The sequence below is a fragment of the Myxocyprinus asiaticus genome, chromosome 37 (genome assembly GCF_019703515.2).
Source record: "Myxocyprinus asiaticus isolate MX2 ecotype Aquarium Trade chromosome 37, UBuf_Myxa_2, whole genome shotgun sequence".
NCBI lineage: Eukaryota > Metazoa > Chordata > Actinopteri > Cypriniformes > Catostomidae > Myxocyprinus > Myxocyprinus asiaticus.
Genome location: NC_059380.1, coordinates 697,647 through 719,534, shown reverse-complemented (window position 1 = coordinate 719,534; position 21,888 = coordinate 697,647). Strand labels below are relative to the sequence as shown.

The following is a 21,888-nucleotide window of genomic DNA, read 5'->3' as shown; positions in this document are numbered from 1 at the left end:
ATGTGTCTGATTATACATTATAGATGTTCTTGATCTCAGCATTAGTTGAAAAGGAAGCTGTAAAAGGTCCATATTGAAAGGCAGATTAAAAATGTAATTTAGAGAAGGACCATGTGCAGCTCCAAGTGATGTAGAGGAGGCCGAGCATCAGAAAGACATCTTTTCATTGAATCACTTGACCATCAGCTAAACGAGGGCACTGTGGGTGACTCTAAATGACAGAATGTCATTTCAAGAGAGTGCAATGAACAAGTCTGGAAATGTGTGCATTTATATGTACAGTATATGAATAAAAGTGATAAGAAATAAAAGCTCTAACCTCTATGCTAAATCTGTGGTCCATGAAGTATATATAACAATATATAAAGGCATAATATTGTGCGGTATGAGAACTTCCACGCCAACTGTGCCGCTAGTTTTAGTGACAGCCACTGAAACTTACTGACATCTACCTGAAATAAACTAACTCTGGAACATAATCTACTCTGGAGCAGGTTATGTTCAGACCTCAGTTTTTGTAGTAAACTTACCCGGGTAAGTCGCTTAACCTGCTTTCTGGAATACCCCACTGGCTTGTGCTCTGTATTTTACCATTCCTCAATGTTTCGTTGCTTTAAAATGTAAATAATGTAAAGCAGTCCTGCCCACTGACCATCACATGGATATATCTGCCACAATATCTAGCTGAATATACAGTATAATGAGCTAGACTGTGTAGCATAAAGACATAATAAAATATAAGACATGCTTCTGTCCTGATTGAGCAGTTAGCTCCATTGGGAAGTTTGGACTCTTTACGAGACTTCTCAATGCCTCCCCTCTTTTGTGATTAGATCAAATGAAAACCAGGAACTAAAACATTTTCTCTAAGAAGAAAACACAGCAATTTTACTCCTGCAGATGTACAAAAGGGCTCGGAACAAAAGATCAAAGCACAGTATTGTACATGTGTGAAGTTTCTTCAAACATTTGCGCCGCAGAAGCACTCAGCTTGACCACAAAAACAACAATATTAGTGGTCGTATCCCTTCCAAAAGTCCTCCAGTTCCCAATGGGAATAAATATGAACAACGGCCCCAACGGATGCTACTTGTTGTTTTATTACCACCGCAGATGGACAGAGCTGTTTATTTTGGGATGAATGCAGAATATTTCCACTTGTAAACACAGAAATGGTGCAGAACAATTATTTGTACATGTGGTTTCAGAAAGCATCCAAACATCACATCAACAGAGCTGAAAATGTGATAAAATTCACTCCAGTTTTAAGTTTGACTCATTAGATGTGTCTGTCAGACTCATGTAGAGGTATATGTAATTTAAATGCTGCAAAAACTGGCTGGTTTGAAAGAACACGTGGGATATCAGAGCTGAACTGCAAGAGTTTTCTGATGGAGCATGGACAAAATCCAAACCATGAACATCAATCGGACATGAGAAACCAGCTCTGTGTCCAATCCTGTGACTCCGCTGAAGGAACACATGTGCTGTTTTGAAAGAATGTTGAAGACGTACACTGATGGCCAAAAGTTTGGAATAATGTACAGATTTTGCTCTTATGGAAAGAAATTGGTACTTTTATTCACCCACTTCCTGTAGCACTTGCCATAGATGTGACTGTCTTGTCGGGCACTTCTCACACACCTTACAGTCTAGCTGATCCCACAAAAGCTCAATGGGGTTAAGATCCATAACACTCTTTTCCAATTATCTGTTGTCCAATGTCTGTGTTTCTTTGCCCACTCTAACCTTTTCTTTTTGTTTTTCTGTTTCAAAAGTGTCTTTTTCTTTGCAGTTCTTCCCATAAGGCCTGCACCCCTGAGTCTTCTCTTTACTGTTGTACATGAAACTGGTGTTGAGCGGGTAGAATTCAATGAAGCTGTCAGCGGAGGACATGTGAGGCGTCTATTTCTCAAACTAGAGACTCTGATGTACTTATCCTCTTGTTTAGTTGTACATCTGGTCTTCCACATCTCTTTCTGTCCTTGTTAGAGCCAGTTGTCCTTTGTCTTTGAAGACTGTAGTGTACACCTTTGAAATCTTCAGTTTTTTGGCAATCTCAAGCATTGTATAGCCTTCATTCCTCAAAACAATGATTGACTGATGAGTTTCTAGAGAAAGCTGTTTCTTTTTTGCCATTTTTGACGTAATATTGACCTTAAGACATGCCAGTCTATTGCATACTGTGGCAACTCAAAAACAAACACAAAGACAATGTTAAGCTTCATTTAATGAACCAAATATCTTTCAGCTGTGTTTGATATAATGGCAAGTGATTTTCTAGTACCAAATGATCAATTTAGCATGATTACTCTAGGATAAGGTGTTGGAGTGATGGCTGCTGTCTAGATTTGATCAAAAATGACTTTTTTCAAATAGTGATGGTGCTGTTTTTTACATCAGTAATGTCCTGACTATACTTTGTGATCAGTTGAATGCCACTTTGGTGAATTAAAGTACCAATGTCCTTCTGAAACAGCAAAATCTGTACATTATTCCAAACGTTTGGCCATCAGTGTATCTGTTGGACAGAAAGTGTTTGGGGGCCGTGAAAGAATGTAAACCAGCTGAGGAGTCTGACTTCAGAAAAGTGTCGAAATTGTGCTTCTGAAGAACTTCTGAGCTCAGCTGTTCTTGTTTTTACAAAATACACTGGAATTTTTTTTTGCTGATGAATGCTGATGATCCTTCAGTCTTTGCTTTGCAAAGTACAATGTTGTAAATCACCCATCCTCCATCTAACCATCAGTTTCAGTCTTCTGCAACTGTGATAACCTCCGAAAAATATCCATCATGACAGAAACTTCTCTAAATCCCAACATAACAGAACATTAAACACTAACAAGTCTCCTAATTCTTTCATTTTGTGTAGAAATGCATTAAAATAACACTTCATTTCCAAATGTAATCTCAATCCAATCTCATGCAAAGCATGCTGGGAAATGTAAATCCCTGTCCCGTTTCAGAAATACTTTGATGCAACAAATCTTTTTCACATAATCCCAACACAACTGGATTAAGTAAACAGTTGGATTGTACACAATGAAATTGAGACCAAATGCTAAAGAATTGTGTTGGATTAACTCAATTTATTTAAGTAAATTGAGAAAGCAGTAAAAATCATGTTGAGTGAACACTATCCGTTAGAAGTCCGAATCAGTTTGATCATTTCATATCACTGTAATCATATCACTTTTTTATGACTGTGTTGAATTTTACTAGGACTTTACACAATATAATCAAGTTCTCTTCTCAAACATAAATGTATTAGGTTGATTTAAAGTGTACTGGTTTAGTATATTCAATAGAGCTGCTTTCCATTTTTTTTCAGTGTAATTTCAGTTATTTAAAAAAGCACTTTATTGTTTATTAGCGCATGCATTCAACAAGGACTAGGTTGTTTACTTTGCATAGCTACCGAAAAAGAATACTTGGCTCTAACGAAACTTTCTCACAACAAATAGCTGGCGAAATTCTGTCAAAGCCCTTTGAATCTAAAGCATCTAATAAAATACCTCCTGCTTAAAAAAAGTCGGCCTCTTGAACTTTGCTTCCTTGAATCCATGACAACAAGAGACACAGCAGCTGCTTGAGCTTAAAACTGGAGACAGCAACCAAAAATTCTGAGAGAGGCTCCAACATTCCCTTTGACACTCGAGGGAGTGAGTGAAATTGCTAACAAAAACAGAAAGACACCTAAACGGAAAGCTCAACTCAGCATTTGTGGCAAAATGTTGATCACAGAAAACAATTCTGACTCAGTTTATTAAAAAATACCAAAACTGTGGTTACAGTAATGCACTTAAAATGACAGTAAATGAGGCAATGCAATAAACGTAAAAATACACTGGTATTTCAGTGCTAAAACCTGCGTCTTATTCACTAACCATCCATAATCTAGTTTGAGCAGGTGCAGTAAGTGCTGAAATTGTCTTGAGAATTTAAATGAAGTCACTGCCATTCCTGTCCGTGCAAACACGCCTCCTTTCTATGTAAATTAGCCTCATTATAGACTGTGCTTCATTCGCAAAAATTGCCCAGTGCCATCTACATCGTGCTATTACTACCAGATGAAAGCATGCGGTAAAATACATTTGATTTTTGTGTACATTTTTCTATGAATCAAATCAGCATTAATTCATCATATAATGATCAAATGATGGTAAAGAGCGTTTTAACCTGTGTATATCCAGATGCACGGTGTTGTCGAGCGCACTTTTGATGTGTTGATTCTTCAGATGCCTTGATCACAGTGATGCTGTTCAATCCTGCCAAAGTGTGTCAGATTATGGTGGTCTACTGCATCCTCCTCTAAATAGCGCTCATAATCGGCCCGTAAAATATAAATTGCACGTGTATACTGCGTTCAGCAGCGATTTTGTGGGCACGTTTGCGCCGCTGCCTGACCAGCATAATTTCTTTAATGAATCGTGTGCAAAACCAGCGCAGACGTGCAAATAACCACCGCTTTTACTGTGCGCAGTTCATTCTTAGTCAATCCCCCCACTGTTTTTAAAGTGTGTCATTTTTTCTATGTTGGAATACTTTCTCCTCTCCAGATCAATATGCAAGTAAACTGCAAGTAAGTCATTTGTCTGTTGATTTCCTGTGTCTCTTTGACACTATAAAAATTGCTCTAATTGTTTGAGCATCCCAACTGCCCAATACAACAACATTGTCTCAACCAATGGCATGAGTTGGGGGCGGGACTATCTGTTTGTCGAACAATCACTGACAGGAGGAATGTTCAGGATACCTGTTTGAAAACGGGTCATTAATTGTGCAGTTCTGTTTGATGATGCTAGTGAGACACTTCACCTTTAAACATACTGAAACGAAAAGTTCATCCACCTAGAAAAATTGATAATTTAGACAACTGTACAGCTCAAATATTGCACATTTTTGAAGGACGAATTCATTTACTAAGTGCTTTAACAAACTGCACATTTCGGTTTTCAAATCCCTGAAGTGTATTTCCCTGTTTACTTTCATTGTAAGTGCCTCTGTGTAACTGTGGACAAAAATCTAATATTATATATAATAATGAAATATATAATAAAATATTTTCTGTGATAATGAACATTATGCCACAAATGCTGCTGATAGAGCTGAACCTGTATGGAGTTATAATTGTGCCACAATATTTTGAGCACACAAAAAGGTATTTTGCATGTGCATAAAGCAATGTATCTTCTAGCAAAGTTGAATTCTTGTTGAACAAACGAAAATAAATTTTGCATTCAAATGAAGTTTATTTGAATGTGAATTATTTACTATATAACCACTGTTTTTTGCATGTGCAAGATCTCAATCGCTCTATCCTCACACCGAATTTGTCTGCTAGAAATTCTTCTCCCTGCCCAGTAGGGGGCGATATGCATGAAGAATGTGAATCACCAAAAACACAAGAAGAAGAATGTGAAAGTGAAAGTTAAAGTGGAGATTGACAGAGCAGGGGGGAGAATTGATAGCTAGAATGACTTAAATATCGATCTGTTTCTCATCCACACCTATCATATCACTTCTGTAGACATGGATTAAACCACTGGAGTCTTATGGATTACTTTTATGCTGCCTTTATGTGCTTTATGGAGCTTCAACGTTCTGGTCACCATTCACTTGCATTGTATGGACCTACAGAGCTGAAATATTCTTCTAAAAATCTTCATTTGTGTTCTGCAGAAGAAAGAAAGTCACACATCTGGGATGGAATGAGGGTGAATAAATCATGAGAATTTACATTTGTTGGTGAACTGTCCCTTTAAGCCTTACAGTATTCCCAATATGTCTATAATCCATGGGGTAAATATCTCTTGTAATGACAACTACAGTATAGTATACAGTACATAAAGTGTGTACTGAACTTGGAGCATTGTGCCTGTTGACTCTCAGTGTAAATGTAGCAGAAGATGTTCATGGTTGCTGTAGCTACTTCAACTGTCCAATCGCAGAGCGCTTGTAAGCAGCTCCTAATAGCCAGTCCTGATTTACGAGGTGGGACTTGTCGGGATACAGGTGGAAAAGCAATAGTGCATGCAGAGCACATACGAGGAGAGAGCGAGTGAAATCTTGCACACACAAAAAACAATACAGTATCATAAAAGTCCGAATTCTGAGCAAATGTTGACATCAGCACATATTCAAATAAACTTTACTCGAGCGCAAATTTGATTTTCATTTGCTCAAAATGAATTAATCTTTGCAGGATACATCGCTCTACAAAACTGAGTTCAAGCATGTGCAAATTAACTGTTAGTGTGCTCAAAATATCATTTTGCATGTGCAGAATTGTGGCACAAATATTAATCCATAAACCTGTACTAAACCTGGACCATTCCTTTAAGAGAGAATAACAACATTATGGAAAACAGGTGACGCAGAGGAAAACGGATGAGATAAGCACACTATGGAAAACTGTGGCTGTGCCGAGAGACTGAAAGACAGAGAATTTGATAAAGAAGAAGAAAACACGAAAGAAGAGGAGGACAAATAGTGACGGACTCCAGTGCACCAAGAATGACTCACATCTAATCCAGGATCACCTGGCTCTCCATCATCTCCCTTGGGTCCAGGAGTTCCTTTTCCACCCTTGAGAGAGAAAAAAATTAAAAGAAGACATAGAGAGATGAGATGAGATGAGAGGAATTGTCTTTGCTGTGTCTGCTTATCTGCCGACTGCTCTTAATGTCTGGACTCAGAGTCTCAGTCTAGACAATATACATCTGCTATGAATGAGCCGAGTCAGCTGATGTCTACTGAGACTCATCCAAACATCTGCACTAACCCCAGCTGAACCAACCCCTATGTGTTCCAAATAATCATGAGTCATATGTGCTATTAAAGCACTAATCAAATGAATCACTCTCAGTATTGGTGGTTTTCTTTTAATCTGTTCATAATTCTGAATTTCACGATGCCCTATGCACATGAATTATGTGTCTGTGAAGTGCAACAGTGACTGCCCACTTTCTTATCCGTATTTAAAATAAAGAGTAATGTAAAAGCAGGTAACACTTTACAATTAGTTTCTATTTGTTCACTTTAGTAAGTGTAGAAGGTATCATGAACTGTCAATGAACAACATATTTTTACAGCATTAATTAATTGGTTAATGTTCATTTATAAAGATAAACTGTTAGATCACGTTACAATGGAAGTCAATGGGGCCAGTTTTTGGAGGGTTTAAAATGCAGAAATATGAAGCTTATAATTGTATAAAAACACTTACATTGATTCTTCTGTTAAAACTCATGTATTATTTGACCTGTAAAGTTGTTTAAATCGTTATTTCTAGTCATTTTAGGGTTTTAGAATTTGTTGAAATTACATCATCATGGCAACAAAGTTGTAAAATTGGCTGTAACTTTACACAGAAAAGGTTAATAAGTGATTTTATCACACTGAAATAATTTTTACAAGCATATCCTTTTTGTATCGTGGCTTTTGAAACAGTGAGTATTTTAACGTTTAAAAATTGGCCCCCATTGACTTCCATTGTAAGTGTCTCACTGGAACAGAGATATGTGCTTTTATTAAAGAAATGGAGGGACAAGTCGAAATAAATTGTGGTTATCAATATTATGTTACAAATACTGTCGATTGAGTTTAACTTGTATTGAACCCGGAATATTCCTTTAAGAAGTGCTGAAAATGTATTGTTAATGCCACCTTACACTTTACAGCAGTATAATGTGATATATAGATGTTCATCATGATTGATTATGATAGATAAGATGCAATCGTGATTGTCGGGTATGTACGCTATGTTATTTACATTGCAATGCACACTGAGATTCTAAGTTGGTCAAGCATGAGTTTCGCCAACCCATAGAAACTGTCCCCCACCATTTTTAAAACAAAGTGACGCCCATAACAGTGACTTCTCTAACTGGTGGATCTCTCTTCAGAATTATGGGTAATGTAGTTTAAAAAATGGAAAATTGGATTTAATAAAAAAATGAAGCAAGATCGCACAGGGGCTTCTTCAGAAACATGAAACAACTGATTAACGACCTCAGAGCTCAATGTTTATGCATTATCACTAAAAGTGAAAAATGAATGGGATTTTTACTTCCACAACCCTACGGTCGTGATCTAATAAAAGAGAGATCTTCTGTAAAGTTCAGGACACTTACAGGTGCCCCTGGGTCTCCCCTCGGTCCAGGATAACCCTAAAATACAAAGCACACATATGAAGAATACTAACACTCTAATGAAAAAGACTTTTGAGGGCAAGATGTGCAATCGCAAACTAGAATTGAGAGGTACTCAACCTGGAAACCATGGCAACCCTCGGTTCCGTTTCCTGGTGGTCCGTCTGCACCCTGAGCAGGTTAAAACATCATTACATGGGTCAACTGCGGCCAGTCAGTTAAAACACCTTGTGAAGATCAACAGGACAAACTCACCCTCTCTCCCATCAGGCCTCTGTCTCCTGGGGCCCCTTTGATCCCTCTGGGCCCTTTAGGCCCCTTATATGCAGAAACACAACATGGGAAATGTAGGTCAGTCATGGGTGCAAAGATGGATCTGGCTGAAAGAGAATCAAAACTAGTTAACCGCACTCACTTCTGTCCCGGGTCGACCCTCATCACCACGGTAACCAGGTGTGCCAACTCTTCCTGGCTCACCCTGTTGGAGAGATTGGACAACAAATTGTTTTTCCCAAAGACAATTGAATGTTCAAATCAGGGCAGGACAAGAGTGGAACAACTGAGTGTTCGGTAAAGTGTTGTACATTCGGAGTCCTGTTGGCTAGGTTGGCTGACTGAACATGATGCCACCTATTACACAGCTACTTAAGAATCGCAAGCTCTTTCCACATTTAATCATGTGCAGGATAGGGGCCTGGGTAACTCAGCGAGTACTGACGCTGACTACCACCCCAGGTCTCCTAAGCAACCAAATTGGCCCGGTTGCTAGGGAGGGTAGAGTCACATGGGGTAACCTCCTCGTGGTCGTGATTAGTGGTTCTCGCTCTCAATGGGACGTGTGGTAAGTTGTGTGTGGATCGTGGAGAGTAGCATGAGTCTCCACATGCTGTGAGTCTCCGCGGTGTCATGCACAACGAGTCACGTGATAAAATGCACGGATTGATGGTCTCAGAAGCGGAGGCAACTGAGACTTGTCCTCCGCCACCCGGATTGAGGTGAGTAACCGCACCACCACGAGGACCTACTAAGTAGTGGGAATTGGGCATTCCAAATTGGGAGAAAAATCATGTGCAGGATATGTGTCATACATATCAGCAATTCAATGTACATTAGTTAAAAAAATTCCACATCACGAATGGAATGACTAATAGTAAAAGTGCAAATTTTTCATATCAGTAATTACATTTGCATTAAAAGACTTTATTGTTTCATCGCAGAAATATAAAAAATAGAACTAGTAAAAATAAAATTCACAATTACTCCTGTTCAAAACCCAAAGATATCTATAATTAATTTCTTATTAGCAGAAATTTCAATTTCGCATTTCAGCAATTCACTACTTACTAGTATAATTTTTATATCAATAATTATATTGTTACTAAGGCAAATGTCCATTCCTAAAAATCAGTGACTGGAATAGTAATAGTGCTTATTTTTTATCCCTGTAAATTTCATTTGTACTAGTAGCAATGTTCATTTCCAGATATCTAAAATATCAAATCTAACATGTTGAAATATATTTACAGATATCAAAAATTAGCATTTTTACTGGTATTAATTCCACGGTATCAAGAACTGGCATTTTAACTAGCGAAAATGCAACTGTTGCTATCTTTAATTAATATCCTGAACATGATTAAAATATTAGTTTATTTTACTAAAAAATAAAAAAAAATAAAAAATTTTTTTTTATGCATTTCAATTTAATAACACAATTCCATCAAATAATATCAAGTAATCTTTAATAAAATAAAATAAAAAGATAAACCTTTTTGTTATTTTGCTATGAAATTGAAATGTGTACATTTTGAAAATAGGCTAAAATACTTTTTTTAAGTGTTTCTGAGAAGAAAGAGACCGCAGAGTCATACGAGAGACATGAAACTAGTATGTAGCTATGAAGGTAATTGGTTTCCTGGGACTACAGTCAATTAAACAGTTAAGTGGTCATAATACAAACATAATTGACCAAAGTATGCACTAATTGACCAATCAGAAGCAAGTATTCCAGACAGCCATGTGATAAGATCACTGAAAGAAGGAGAGTAAAAAACTGACATCCAAATAGTAGACATAAATGGAGAGGTAGAGTTGTGATTTTATTGAAAAACAGGTCAAAATTGCCTTCGAAGTCATGCTTCACTTACACCATTTAATCAAGCTTTAATATCCGAGTCTGTTTGCACGATCTTTAAGAGTCAAGAGAGTCGACATTCAACGCAGAAAATCATTCAGGTCTAAAAAGACAACGTATCGGAATCAAACAGTTATCTAATGTTTTGCTTCTTACTGGCCTTAGAGATCTGAGTCATATAATACAAATATACTTTTTCATATGCAGCACTACATTTCCCGAAGGGGAATCTGACACATAGACAAATCAAATAAAAAAAAAAAATAGTAAGAATTGAGAGAGTTTTGGCTTCTGTTCATGAGTTCAGAAAGCTCTCCAGATTTCCACCGATCTGAACGCTTGGTTCTTTCCCTCCCAGCTCTACTGGAAAAACATCTCTGCCAGGACAAAACCAATAAAAAGAAACCTTCTTTCCCCGTGTCATTATCAGAGCTCCTCATAGTGACGTCTAAAACTCATGATTCACTGCTAACTTTAAAAGCGTAGCTGTGTCTGCCAGTCCTCGCTATGAGATAGTGAAAGTGCAAAGCTCAGAGCAGCTGGGCCGCATAAACGTCTGCTTTTGAGAAACAACAGACGATTGAGAGAAATGCTTGAAACTGAGAAACGGTTCTGCATGCACCACATGCTCCAAACACAACTCTTGTGAGCTCACAGGAAATTTGAGTCCTGAGAGGCAATGGAAATGTGGTCCTCTGCTGATGTTGCAGTTTACAAGAGCTGCTAAGAGACGTCAGGTGCTGACAGAGGAGTTCTGCCGCGCAGCTGGTGATGCTGTAAGCCTCAAGAACCCAAAGCCCAAATCTCTGCTCATTAGTTTGTTGGGAAATCTTTAGTCAGGTCTGGCATGCCGTGTTACTCACTGTCCAGCCGGTGGCCTTGGGGAACTGCTGAATTCTTATATCCAGTTGGTTGACAGATGTTCTATGATATTGTGTAATTTTCTAAGTGCACAGCTATGGAACTTCAAGGTTTGTTGACTACAGTAAAGTTTTATTATTTTTACATTACTGCGCCACAGTCTTTTCAACCTGGTCTCATTGAGTGAACGTTTCTCTATATGCATTTTTGCAAACTGACTTTTACATGCCGCTGTCTACGTTTAGCTGCAGTTTCCAATGAAATGAACACTAGAGGCGCTACAACAACTGTGTGGTTTAATCATTGTCACACAAATCACGAGTACAATTGCTGATTATGACTTTATGAAAATGCATTTTTTTACTCTATTACTCACCCCCCCAACCCCATGTTATGATATCAAAACACTTTTACTTTAACGCATGATTTGAAAAACGAAACATTTTAACACCTGTATTACAGACCCACCTACATAAACACACTTATTCCTCTGTCTTTGGCTCGTTTGGTAGGTCACCTAATAGAGCGTTGGACTTTGTGCTTGACGGCCGTGGTCTGAGTCCAGCCAAAGACGCACAAAAGTGAAAGTGGCATAGAAGCGACACAAAATTAAGTGGTTGTTTCAGTTAATGTGTGTTTTCTTTTTTTATTTCAAATTTGCATTTTAAAACACTATCAGTTAGGGTTAGGTGTTGGTTAAGGGTAAGGATCTGTTTTGCTAAACTCTCATTCATCTTTTAGATCACTATTGTTTAGGTTTAGGGTACAGTTTTAGGTTAAGGAGGTACTATTTACTTATTAAAACCTCCATCTATAATTCATCTTAAAAACCTCGTCTGATTACAACCTTATTTTGCTCGGTTTTGGCGCCCCCTGCTGGACATTTCACTTGAAAACGGCAGCCAAACGTGTAATGAAGCACGTAATTTCAGTTTTGGAAAAACGTTGCAATGCTCACGTAAATTACATGAGACCAGGCTGGTCTTTACGATCTAGTAACTCCAGCTTGGGCTGTTTTAGCAAAGATACATAATATGGTTGACATAATAAAGCAGTTCTGCACACAAAAGCGTTTTAGGGATAAAAACCTGAAAAAAGTCTTGAGACGAAGACATTTTACAGTATAGACATGCGCATGTGTTATAAGCAGAATAATGGAGTCCAGACAGTTTTATGTCAAATTAATGCACACCTGAGGAGAAAATCCAGCCACAACAAAATGCTAGAATACCTGACTGTGATTGGTCAAAGGCTGCATTCTGCAGTCCAATAGTTTTGTTAAATGAAAACTGATCATTGTCTCAGGCAAATAATTTCCTACAGCTAATCGTTCCATGTCTCTTTTTCTCATAAAAAAATAAAATAAATTATAATAAATATTTCATGTCAACTATTTTATCTAATATATATACCCTGTCAGGGTTTATTTTGCAATAACGACCAGATAACTTTACATTATCCCTCACTTAGTTTATATTTACAATGAACACTTAAATTTAGGGCTGAGTATTGATACAGATTTAACGATTCGATTTGATTCCGATTCATTTGGGTATATTTTGGTTATAATGTTCATTTTGCTTACATATTAAATAGATTCTCTACTAAAGAATTCCCTCCTAAATTCTACCCTTCTAACTTGGCACATTAGGTAAATATTGATTTAACAATTTTTATTTTATCATTAGTTTTTCATTATTTTATATATACATATACACTGATCAGCCACAACATTAAAACCACCTGCCTAATATTGTGTACGTCCCCATCTTGCCCCCAAAACAGCGCCAACCCGTATCTCAGAATAGCATTCAGAGATGACAATCTTCTCAGCACAATTGTGTGAAAATCCCGAACAGTTACAGAAATACTCAAAACAACCCATCTGGCACCAACAATCATCCATGCGATTATCTAATCAGCCAATCGTGTGGCAGCAGTGCAGTGCAGTGCATAAAATCATGCAGAAATGGGTCAGGAGCTTCAATTAACGTTCACATCAACCATCAGAATGGGGAAAAAATGTGATCTCAGTGATCTGGAGCATGGCATGATTGTTGGTGCCAGATGGAACGCCCAACCATGAAGCTCTAGTGTCCAACGGTCATCTGAGGTAAAGAAGCACAATTTATGATACAAGTGATTTTACTGCTGATTTGAAATATGTTCTTTGATCGTAATCTTGACCAACTGTTTTAGAGATTTCGGTGTTCCCCCATTCAAGTAGATAGGAGCTGCACTGGCATGACTGGAAATAACCTCCCGAGAGCGTTCCAAACATGCCCGACAGTGGACTGACTCGCTAGAAAGACTTTGTTTACCCATTATTATCTTGGGATTTAAAATTCGATATTGGGATCGTTCAAATGAAGATTGCGATGCATCGTAAAAGTTATATTTTTACCCAGCTCTTTCTAAGTCGTATTGAAAAGCGGACATGTAAAACAATGTTTTCTGGGGGGGAAAGAATAAGAAAAAAGAAATATCTGTTTCCTGAAAGAAAAAACATGTTCTTAAAGGTGATGATGGTCTGGGTGGTGGAAAATTACAGCCTAATGAGTTTCAGGCACCCATTCAACCCTACAGCTAACATGATGTCATCCTTTACTACACAGAGCGTAAGCTATTTCTGTCAGGGTAGAACGTTTGTATGCTTTTAGGTATTAAAATACATCTGTTGCAACTTGCTCAGCCAGGCTTTGCTGTGTCCATCTGGGGTCCATCTGACCTAAGGAACATATATCTCATTCGTTCTTTTCTCCTCCCACGTCCAAACCACTACAAATGGTAAACCACTGGTTCCTCATGTTACCTTCTAAACAATTCAGAGCTCCAATGACCTCAGAGTATTTAAGGGTCTCACAGAATGCCTGTGATCTGAGGTCAGTCTGTACATTCTCATCCTTCAAACTCCAGACTAAAACTACACAATTCTGCACCATATAATTCTGAACATGTAAGGAAACATAAATGTATAACGATTAGGAATGGGAATCAGAATGGATTTAAAGATTCTGGTTTTGATTCCACTTAAAGGAATATTCCGGGTTCAATACAAGTTCAGCTCAATCGACAGCATTTGTGGCATAATGTTAATTCATTTCGACTCGACTCGTGTGTTCCAGTGAGACACTTACAATGGAAGTCAATGGGTTCAATCTGTAAACATTAAAATACTCACTGTTTCAAAAGTATATACACAAGACATAAACAATATGTGAGTTAACATGATTTTACTGGGATAAAATCACTTACTAACAGCATCTGTGTGAAGTTATAGCCAATTTTACAACCTAGTTGCCATGACGACGTAATGACTTAACTAAAATTCTAAAATGACTGCAAAAACGAAGACTCAAACAACTTCACAGCTGACATAATCCATGAGTTTTATCAGAAGAATTAATGTAAGTGCTTTTATAAAATTATAAACTTCACATTTCTATCTTTAAACCCTCCAAAAATTGACCCCATTGACTTCCATTGTAAGTGTCTCGATTGAGATTAACTTGTATTGAACCCAGAATATTCCTTTAACGAGCGTCATTCTTTAACAAATGCGTTAATAATTATTTTAGTACTTTTCATGCAAAAATGTACTTTGATGAAAATGTTTGTATTGTTGTCTTTTTAAAGTATCTACAAATCCTTACAACAAGCTAAATTTACTTTATCGTACACTGCATCAGATATTTATGCTTTTTTAGAAAATGTATTTTCTTCCGTGGGGCTGTGAATTCGGTAGACACTCACCGGTTCTCCATTCGGCCCTGATGATCCCTCACGTCCCTGCTCTCCCCGGGGCCCGGGCTCACCCTACCAGAGTTAAAGAGCCACATTAACGTCAATTCAATTTCAAATGAATGTTTTACTTTTTGAGTCAAAAGTCATTTACAGAACAGATTCATTCATCATACATAAATACTCTTGCACTTAAATCTATGCATATAATATGTCAGATATGTTTAATGTGTAAATGCATATTTGATTTACAAGCTCATTAATAAACTTAAGCTTGCTAGAGTCACATCAGTGTGAGACTGGAGCAACACTGTTTAGACTGTACTGAAAAATCTCTGCTGTCTGCATCTGAACCTGCTAAAATATGCCACCAATAATGACGTCATGATGTTATGGTGCAAGTGTAAATAAGATATGAGCAGAATGTCATGTGCTGATGCATTGTGGGGCATTTGCTACTCACAGGTTCACCTTTGGGCCCTCTGTTACCACGGGAACCTTGTTCACCCTTCTCACCAGGTGTGCCCTACAACAGAAAAACAAGTGAATATCTTCATTATCTGAGCATCCTCTATAAGAAACACAAACAGTGAAGAAACTTCGTGCACTGATTGAAATAACAGAACAGAAGCACATATAAATGCTCGCTTACTCTATCTCCTGGTGGTCCATCTGGCCCTGGTATCCCCTGACAAAGAAAGGAGGAATTGGGCAAAACTGTTAGATAACACAAAAATCCGCCCATCATTACAGTACACGAGTCTCTGCGAGAAACTGTAAGAAAACACTTACGTCATCTCCTCTCTCGCCCTTATCGCCATTGGCACCACGAGGACCCTGCTCTCCCTGAAACAGCAAGCACGCTGGAAGTTTAGAAAGCCCAATGTCCTCAGAAAACTATACGTTTATATGTGAGGATCACTGTTATATGTAGTTAAAACACTCTATGCGGAAGAAAGTGAGCTGCCTTCTCTGCTTCCTAATCATCATAGAACCTCATAAGTCACTGATCTGGAACGCTGCATATATTGGGAGCACGTGCGCCACACATTCACGATCCACTGACAAACACAGTGTCTTTACAATCCTGTTTAACTTCATTTTGAAATATGCAATATAACAAACAACGCTGCACCAAACTCCAGTCTAAGCTTCAAAAAATATCCCAATAGTCCTGCCGCGTAGACTAAAAAATGCAATAATACAAAAGTTAAAAAATGAGTTTGCACTCAAAATAGGAAAAATCTCACATGAATTTATTCATACAGAGGTCCCAACAGAGCAAAAGATGTGCAAAGTGTGCAAAAAGTGCCAGGTGCAATAGCAAAATGCTTTCGGGATAACCCCTTCATCAGTGGTAGATGCAACTTCTTTCAAATTTGCCACAAGCTCACCACTGATCATTTTCACATGCAAATGAGCTTTGAGGTAAACTTGCCGCAAATCGTCCATTGTTGCCAAAAGTTTGCTGGAGGTTCACCACTACTGCTGAAGAGCTGCAAACTTCTGGCAAACATTTGCAGCGAATCAAAACCTCACTTGCATGTGAAAATAACGAGTGGCAAACTTTTGGCAAGTTTAGGTTTTTTGTAAGGGACACCGTTATTTTTGATCAGTTCTTTAACCCAAATAATTCCATTTTCAAACCAATTTTCATAAAAAGTGTTTTGTTTGGAAGCCTTATATATTTATTATTCCAAATGGTACATCTATGGGGGAGAAATTAAGATTGCACATAAGCGTCCATGAAAGTAATACCTGTTTGTGACTCGCAAGTTTTCCAGTTATTTTGTTAACATCAAAATCACATTTCAGTAAAAATTCTATACCACTATATATAAGGTTTGGTACTATATACTATATACTTAGTTTATTTTTTAAATAATTTTACAGCCATTTTACTTTAAATATAATATAAGAAGTCTAAAAATACAAATATTCAGTCCTCCTTCAATCTTTGACTAACATATGATCTCTTTTTAATATAACGTGCTTTGTTTTTCAAGATAAATGTAAAAAGTTTGAAGAGTGTAGGTGGTACATTCAACACCCGTGTAGCAAGTGTCCAAATGTTTTTTGGCGCCACTTTATATTTACAATTTCTCTTGCTTTGTCCAACATCTTAGCTTTATTTTTCACTTTCAGGTACTTTTAGGAATGGCCTTCACGTCGGGCTAAGCGTACCAATGATTCCTTAAAATGCCGCCTCCGTAGGCAGCTCAGAAGGTTTTGGAACAGAGCGGTTATGTTACATTAACCACCACAATAATGAATGGTCTAGCTCTGCAGTACTTAAGTGACCTTCGATCACGCTATATTCCATCACGTTCATTACAATCACAAAATTCTGGCCTGTTAATAGATCCTAGAATATCAAACTCCACAATAGGAGGAAGATCCTTTTCCTGTTTGGCTCCTAAACTATGGAATAGTCTCCCTAACACTGTTCAAGATGCAGACACACTCACTCAGTTTAAGTCTAGACTAAAGACTCATCTATTTAGCCAGGCATACACCTAATTTATCCTTCAACTCACAATTAGGCTGCTTTAGTTAGGCCTGCTGGAACTAGAAACATCCATCGTGATCTATAACTCTGCAATAAATTGAATGGCATCTATACTAATATTATTCTATTTGTTTCCATGTCTCAACCTCGGGATTCATATCCTGAGGTCACCAGAGTTGGCCAGATCCAGCTCCGTTCTGCTTGGTGTCAGACTCCACTGCTACGTGTCTCTGAGTGATGATGACAAACTACACAATGATGATTCTAAGACTTTATAGATATTACAGTTTCCTTTTCTGTTAATGCATGATTTTCTGTAAAGCTGCTTTGAAACGATGTGTGTTGTGAAAAGCGCTATACAAATAAAAATCACTTGACAATAAAAGTTGTAAGATAAAACAGCATTTAAATGAAACTAACTGTGTCTCCGTACCTTGCCCCCTGAGGGTCCATAGTTACCAGGTCTTCCCGGGTCACCATCTCTGCCAGGATCTCCCTGAGGCAACATACAAACCCAACAGAAATGAGCTCATACACTGACATACAGTACAGAAATTGATTGCTTGGGTAATGAGTTGAGTGATTGATTGATGGTGTCCGTTGTTCAGTTCTAACAACTCGACTGGATCGTCTCTTACTCTCTCTCCTTTGCGTCCATATTGACCGGGGTCTCCTTTAGGACCTGGTTCTCCCTGCAAGCCCTATAAGACCCAATGACATAAAACCGGCTTATTTGTGATTAAAGGAGAAGAGCACTGAACTATATTCCACACTTTTCTTCATTACAGAATGAGAGAGCAGGCCGGATGCCAGATTTGGTAAATATTTGGCTGCTCAAGAGACAAACATCCTGGAGTCCAGATGCAGGCAAAACAGCCTATCAGCATCGCTCAAGCGGGACAGAACATTTGCAGTTCTCTTGAGTTGGCTGTGTATGGGACGAGACGAACATCCCCTCAGCTAATTGACCCTTGACTAAGCCCCGCCTTAAACATTTTACTCACCAATCCTACCTTAGCAACTCTGCTTTTGCTTTTTTAATATTGTGCATCTCAATCAGCTACCTAGTCCGCCATTTGTAGGGCTGTCCCAATCGCAAAATTGTTCCAGCACACTAAAACGTTCGAATAACGAATATTACCACTGAGTGCACTGGAAAAACCAGGGAGCATCATTGTTCACTGTGTTCACTTACTGGAACCACCGTCAGGGCTTCTGAAGTCTTTCAAGTCATTAGAAGATGAGCAAGTTTAAAATTATGAAATCAAAGGCTTTTTTCTTTTTAAAAGAGATCATCCATAATGTGCATGAAAGGAAAACTGTCTTTTAAAAATTAAAGTTTTATGAAGAAGATTAAAAATACACTCTCTTGCATTTTTATTTCTTCATTTGTGTAATTTATCTTTCATTATAACACATTTTAATACCTACCAAGGAAATGCATGACTGTGTCTTTTTTTGAGCAATGCCCTTACAAAAATCGAGAGTTCTGGCAAACTTGCTGCATAACTTGTTGCAAACTTGCCGCAAACGTGCCGCAAACTTGTTGAAAACTTGCCGCAAATCTGCCGCAAACTTGTTGCAAACTTGCCCTAAACTTTTTGAAAACTTGCTGCAAACTTGCCCTAAACTTTTTGAAAACTTGCTGCAAACTTGCCGCAAACTTGCCGCAAACTCGCCGCAAACTCGCAGCAAACTTGCCGCAAACTCGCCGCAAACTCGCCGCAAACTCGTTGAAAACTTCCCGCAAACTTGTTGCAAACTTGCCGCAAACTTGCCACAAACTTGTTGCAAACTCGCTGCAAACTTGTTGAAAACTTGCCACAAACTTGTTGCAAACTTGCCACAAACTTGTTGCTAACTTGTTGCTAACTTGTTGAAAACTTGCCGCAAACTTGTTGCTAACTTGTGAAAACTTGCCGCAAACTTGTTGCTAACTTGTGAAAACCTGCCGCAAACTTGTTGCTAACTTGTTGAAAACTTGCTGCAAACTTGTTGCTAACTTGTTGCTAACTTGTTGAAAACTTGTTGCAAACTTGTTGCAAACTTGTTGCAAACTTGTGAAAACTTGCCGCAAACTTGTTGCAAACTTGCCGCAAACTTGTTGAAAACTTGTTGATAACTTGTTGATAACTTGTTGCTAACTTGCCACAAACTTGTTGCAAACTTGCCGCAAACTTGTTGAAAACTTGCCTCAAATTCTCCACTCATTATTTTCACATGAAAATGAGCTTTGCAGCCAATTCTTTATTGTCATCAAATGTTTGCTGCAAGTTCATCACTACCGGTGAAGAGCTACAAACTTCTGGCAAACATGTGTGGCAAATCACATGTATGTGAATATAATGAGTGGGAAATTTGCAGCAAGTTTGCGGCAAATTTGTCAGAACTCTAGATTTTTTGTAAGGGTGTTACTGATTAATAACAGCAGTGTTTAAACATGCAACCTTGTTATTGTGTCGCAGGTGACTGAGTCATAAGTGTCCCAATGTTCAGTGGATCAAAACACGAATTTGTGTTCATGATATACATGAGACGCACCCATTGTAAATCTAAGTCATGTGTGTTTGAATAGGTTTTAAATGGAATTTTACAGAAATTATCCCAAAATATGGATGTGCAGCATTCATTACCACATATAACTTCAGTGAGGACACCTACATTTGCTCCAAAGTAAATTAATGTTACTTAATGAAAGTTAACTCATTTATGTCTTGATTCTGGTCACTGTAGTGGCGATAATAACTAATTTTATATCTATATTGTAATCTATACAAATATATAAAAGTATAGTCTGTTTGCACATTGTAGAAACATTAGGAAGGGTTGAGGTTGCTTACACTCATCTTATCAGTTGCAATTGAGATTAAATGAGGCTTTTTCTTGTCAGTTTACTGCTAAAAGCATTTGCCTTGATTATAATTCAGTCTGTTTTTAATAATGTTACCACATAACTCAACAATTTCTTTAAATAAAAACACACATTTAACAGAAAATCGCCCCATTCACAGAAATCTCCCATTCATTCCTGTGGGACTCTCTGTAAAGCTCGTCTGAGCGAGCGACAGTAACCAATGGGGATGGAGCTTAGCAATAGATATAGATCTATAACCAATCTCAAATGCATCTGGATCTCAGTAGTATGACATCACACACTCGTGTTTGTTAATAACCTCAAGTTGACCGTTCTACTTACATCTGGCCCCGGTGACCCTTTGCAGCCTGGAAGACCAGCAAACCCGGGCTCACCCTATGAAATATAATACAAACACAAGAAAAATCAACAGACTTCTTCATGGAGAGAGTCAAACACTGTGTTGGGGGGTGTGGGGTCAACACCCAAAACTGTGTGTAATTAACTTCAGCATGACATCACGCTAAGAGACAGTGAGGAAACACAGAGACATTCAAAAACAAGACATAGACGTGATGTAGAGAAAGAAGATAACAACAGAACACGATCTATGTGGCAAGTCACACAGTGCAGAAGTCGAAGATGCCCTGAGAAGAGCTACATGCTGGAAATTTACTTTGCAAAACAACCCCCAGGTCAAGGACAAAGTCAAGTCAAAGGTCAGAGACACAAGACATGCTATTTTCCCAAAAGGTAGATCCATTTAAAGGGATAGTTCACTCAAAAATGACAATTCTCTCATCATTTACTCACCCTCATGCCATCCCAGATGTGTATGACTTTCTTTCTTCTGCAGAACACAAATTAAGATTTTTAGAAGAATATTTCAGCTCTGTAGGTCCATACAATGCAAGTGTATGGTGACCAGGACTTTGAAGCTCTATATAGTGCAAAGGTGGAGATTTATAATAAAAAGGGACTTAAATATTGATCTGTTTCTCACCCACACCTATCATAACCCTTCTGAAGACATGGATTAAACCAGTGGAGTCTTATGGATTACTTTTATGCTGCCTGATGTGCTTTATGGAGCTTCAAAGTTCTGGTCACCATTCACTTGCATTGTATGGACCTACAGAGCTGAAATATTCTTCTAAAAATCTTAATTTGTGTTCTGCAGAAGAAAGAAAGTCATACACATCTGGGATGGCATGAGGGTGAGTAAATGATGAGAGAATTGTCATTTTTGGGTGAACTGTCCCTTTAAGAGGAGACACAAAGCAGAAATGGAAAAAGACATTGTGTTCTGAAATCCCACACAGGATGCCAGAGAAAGCAGCACAGGAAGAGAAACATCATTTCAATTCCCAAATCATGTGTTAAATTTACATTCTTGTTTTTACCCATAGTTACCATGGCAGAATAGTTAACCAAAACAAATTTAAATCTAGGGCTGCACATTGAGGAAAAGTGCATTATGCGATAAGATGTTTGATAATGCATTATGCGATATACAATGCGATAATTCGATGGTGACGTCATAGGAGAATGTGGAACATCAGAACCTCCCCGCCCAAATATAATGAAGTTTATCATTATCTATAAACAAGCCCAAAATACACTGGAGACTCTTAAT

General features: G+C 38.0%; 1 protein-coding gene across 1 annotated transcript in view; it reads right to left on the bottom strand.

Annotated features, from left to right (window-relative positions):
* LOC127428105 (collagen alpha-1(VI) chain-like) overlaps positions 1-21,888 on the bottom strand; it is a 57,195-nt gene that overhangs the window by 20,051 nt on the left and 15,256 nt on the right. Inside the window, exons 14-25 of the mRNA XM_051676191.1 lie at positions 20,595-20,648; positions 18,037-18,099; positions 17,832-17,894; positions 15,682-15,735; positions 15,542-15,577; positions 15,353-15,415; positions 14,902-14,964; positions 8,569-8,631; positions 8,409-8,471; positions 8,274-8,324; positions 8,136-8,171; positions 6,526-6,588 (exon numbers count right to left, since the gene is read on the bottom strand). Of these exons, the coding sequence (XP_051532151.1) occupies positions 6,526-6,588; positions 8,136-8,171; positions 8,274-8,324; positions 8,409-8,471; positions 8,569-8,631; positions 14,902-14,964; positions 15,353-15,415; positions 15,542-15,577; positions 15,682-15,735; positions 17,832-17,894; positions 18,037-18,099; positions 20,595-20,648 (672 nt within the window). The remainder of the gene's footprint in view (positions 1-6,525; positions 6,589-8,135; positions 8,172-8,273; positions 8,325-8,408; positions 8,472-8,568; positions 8,632-14,901; positions 14,965-15,352; positions 15,416-15,541; positions 15,578-15,681; positions 15,736-17,831; positions 17,895-18,036; positions 18,100-20,594; positions 20,649-21,888) is intronic.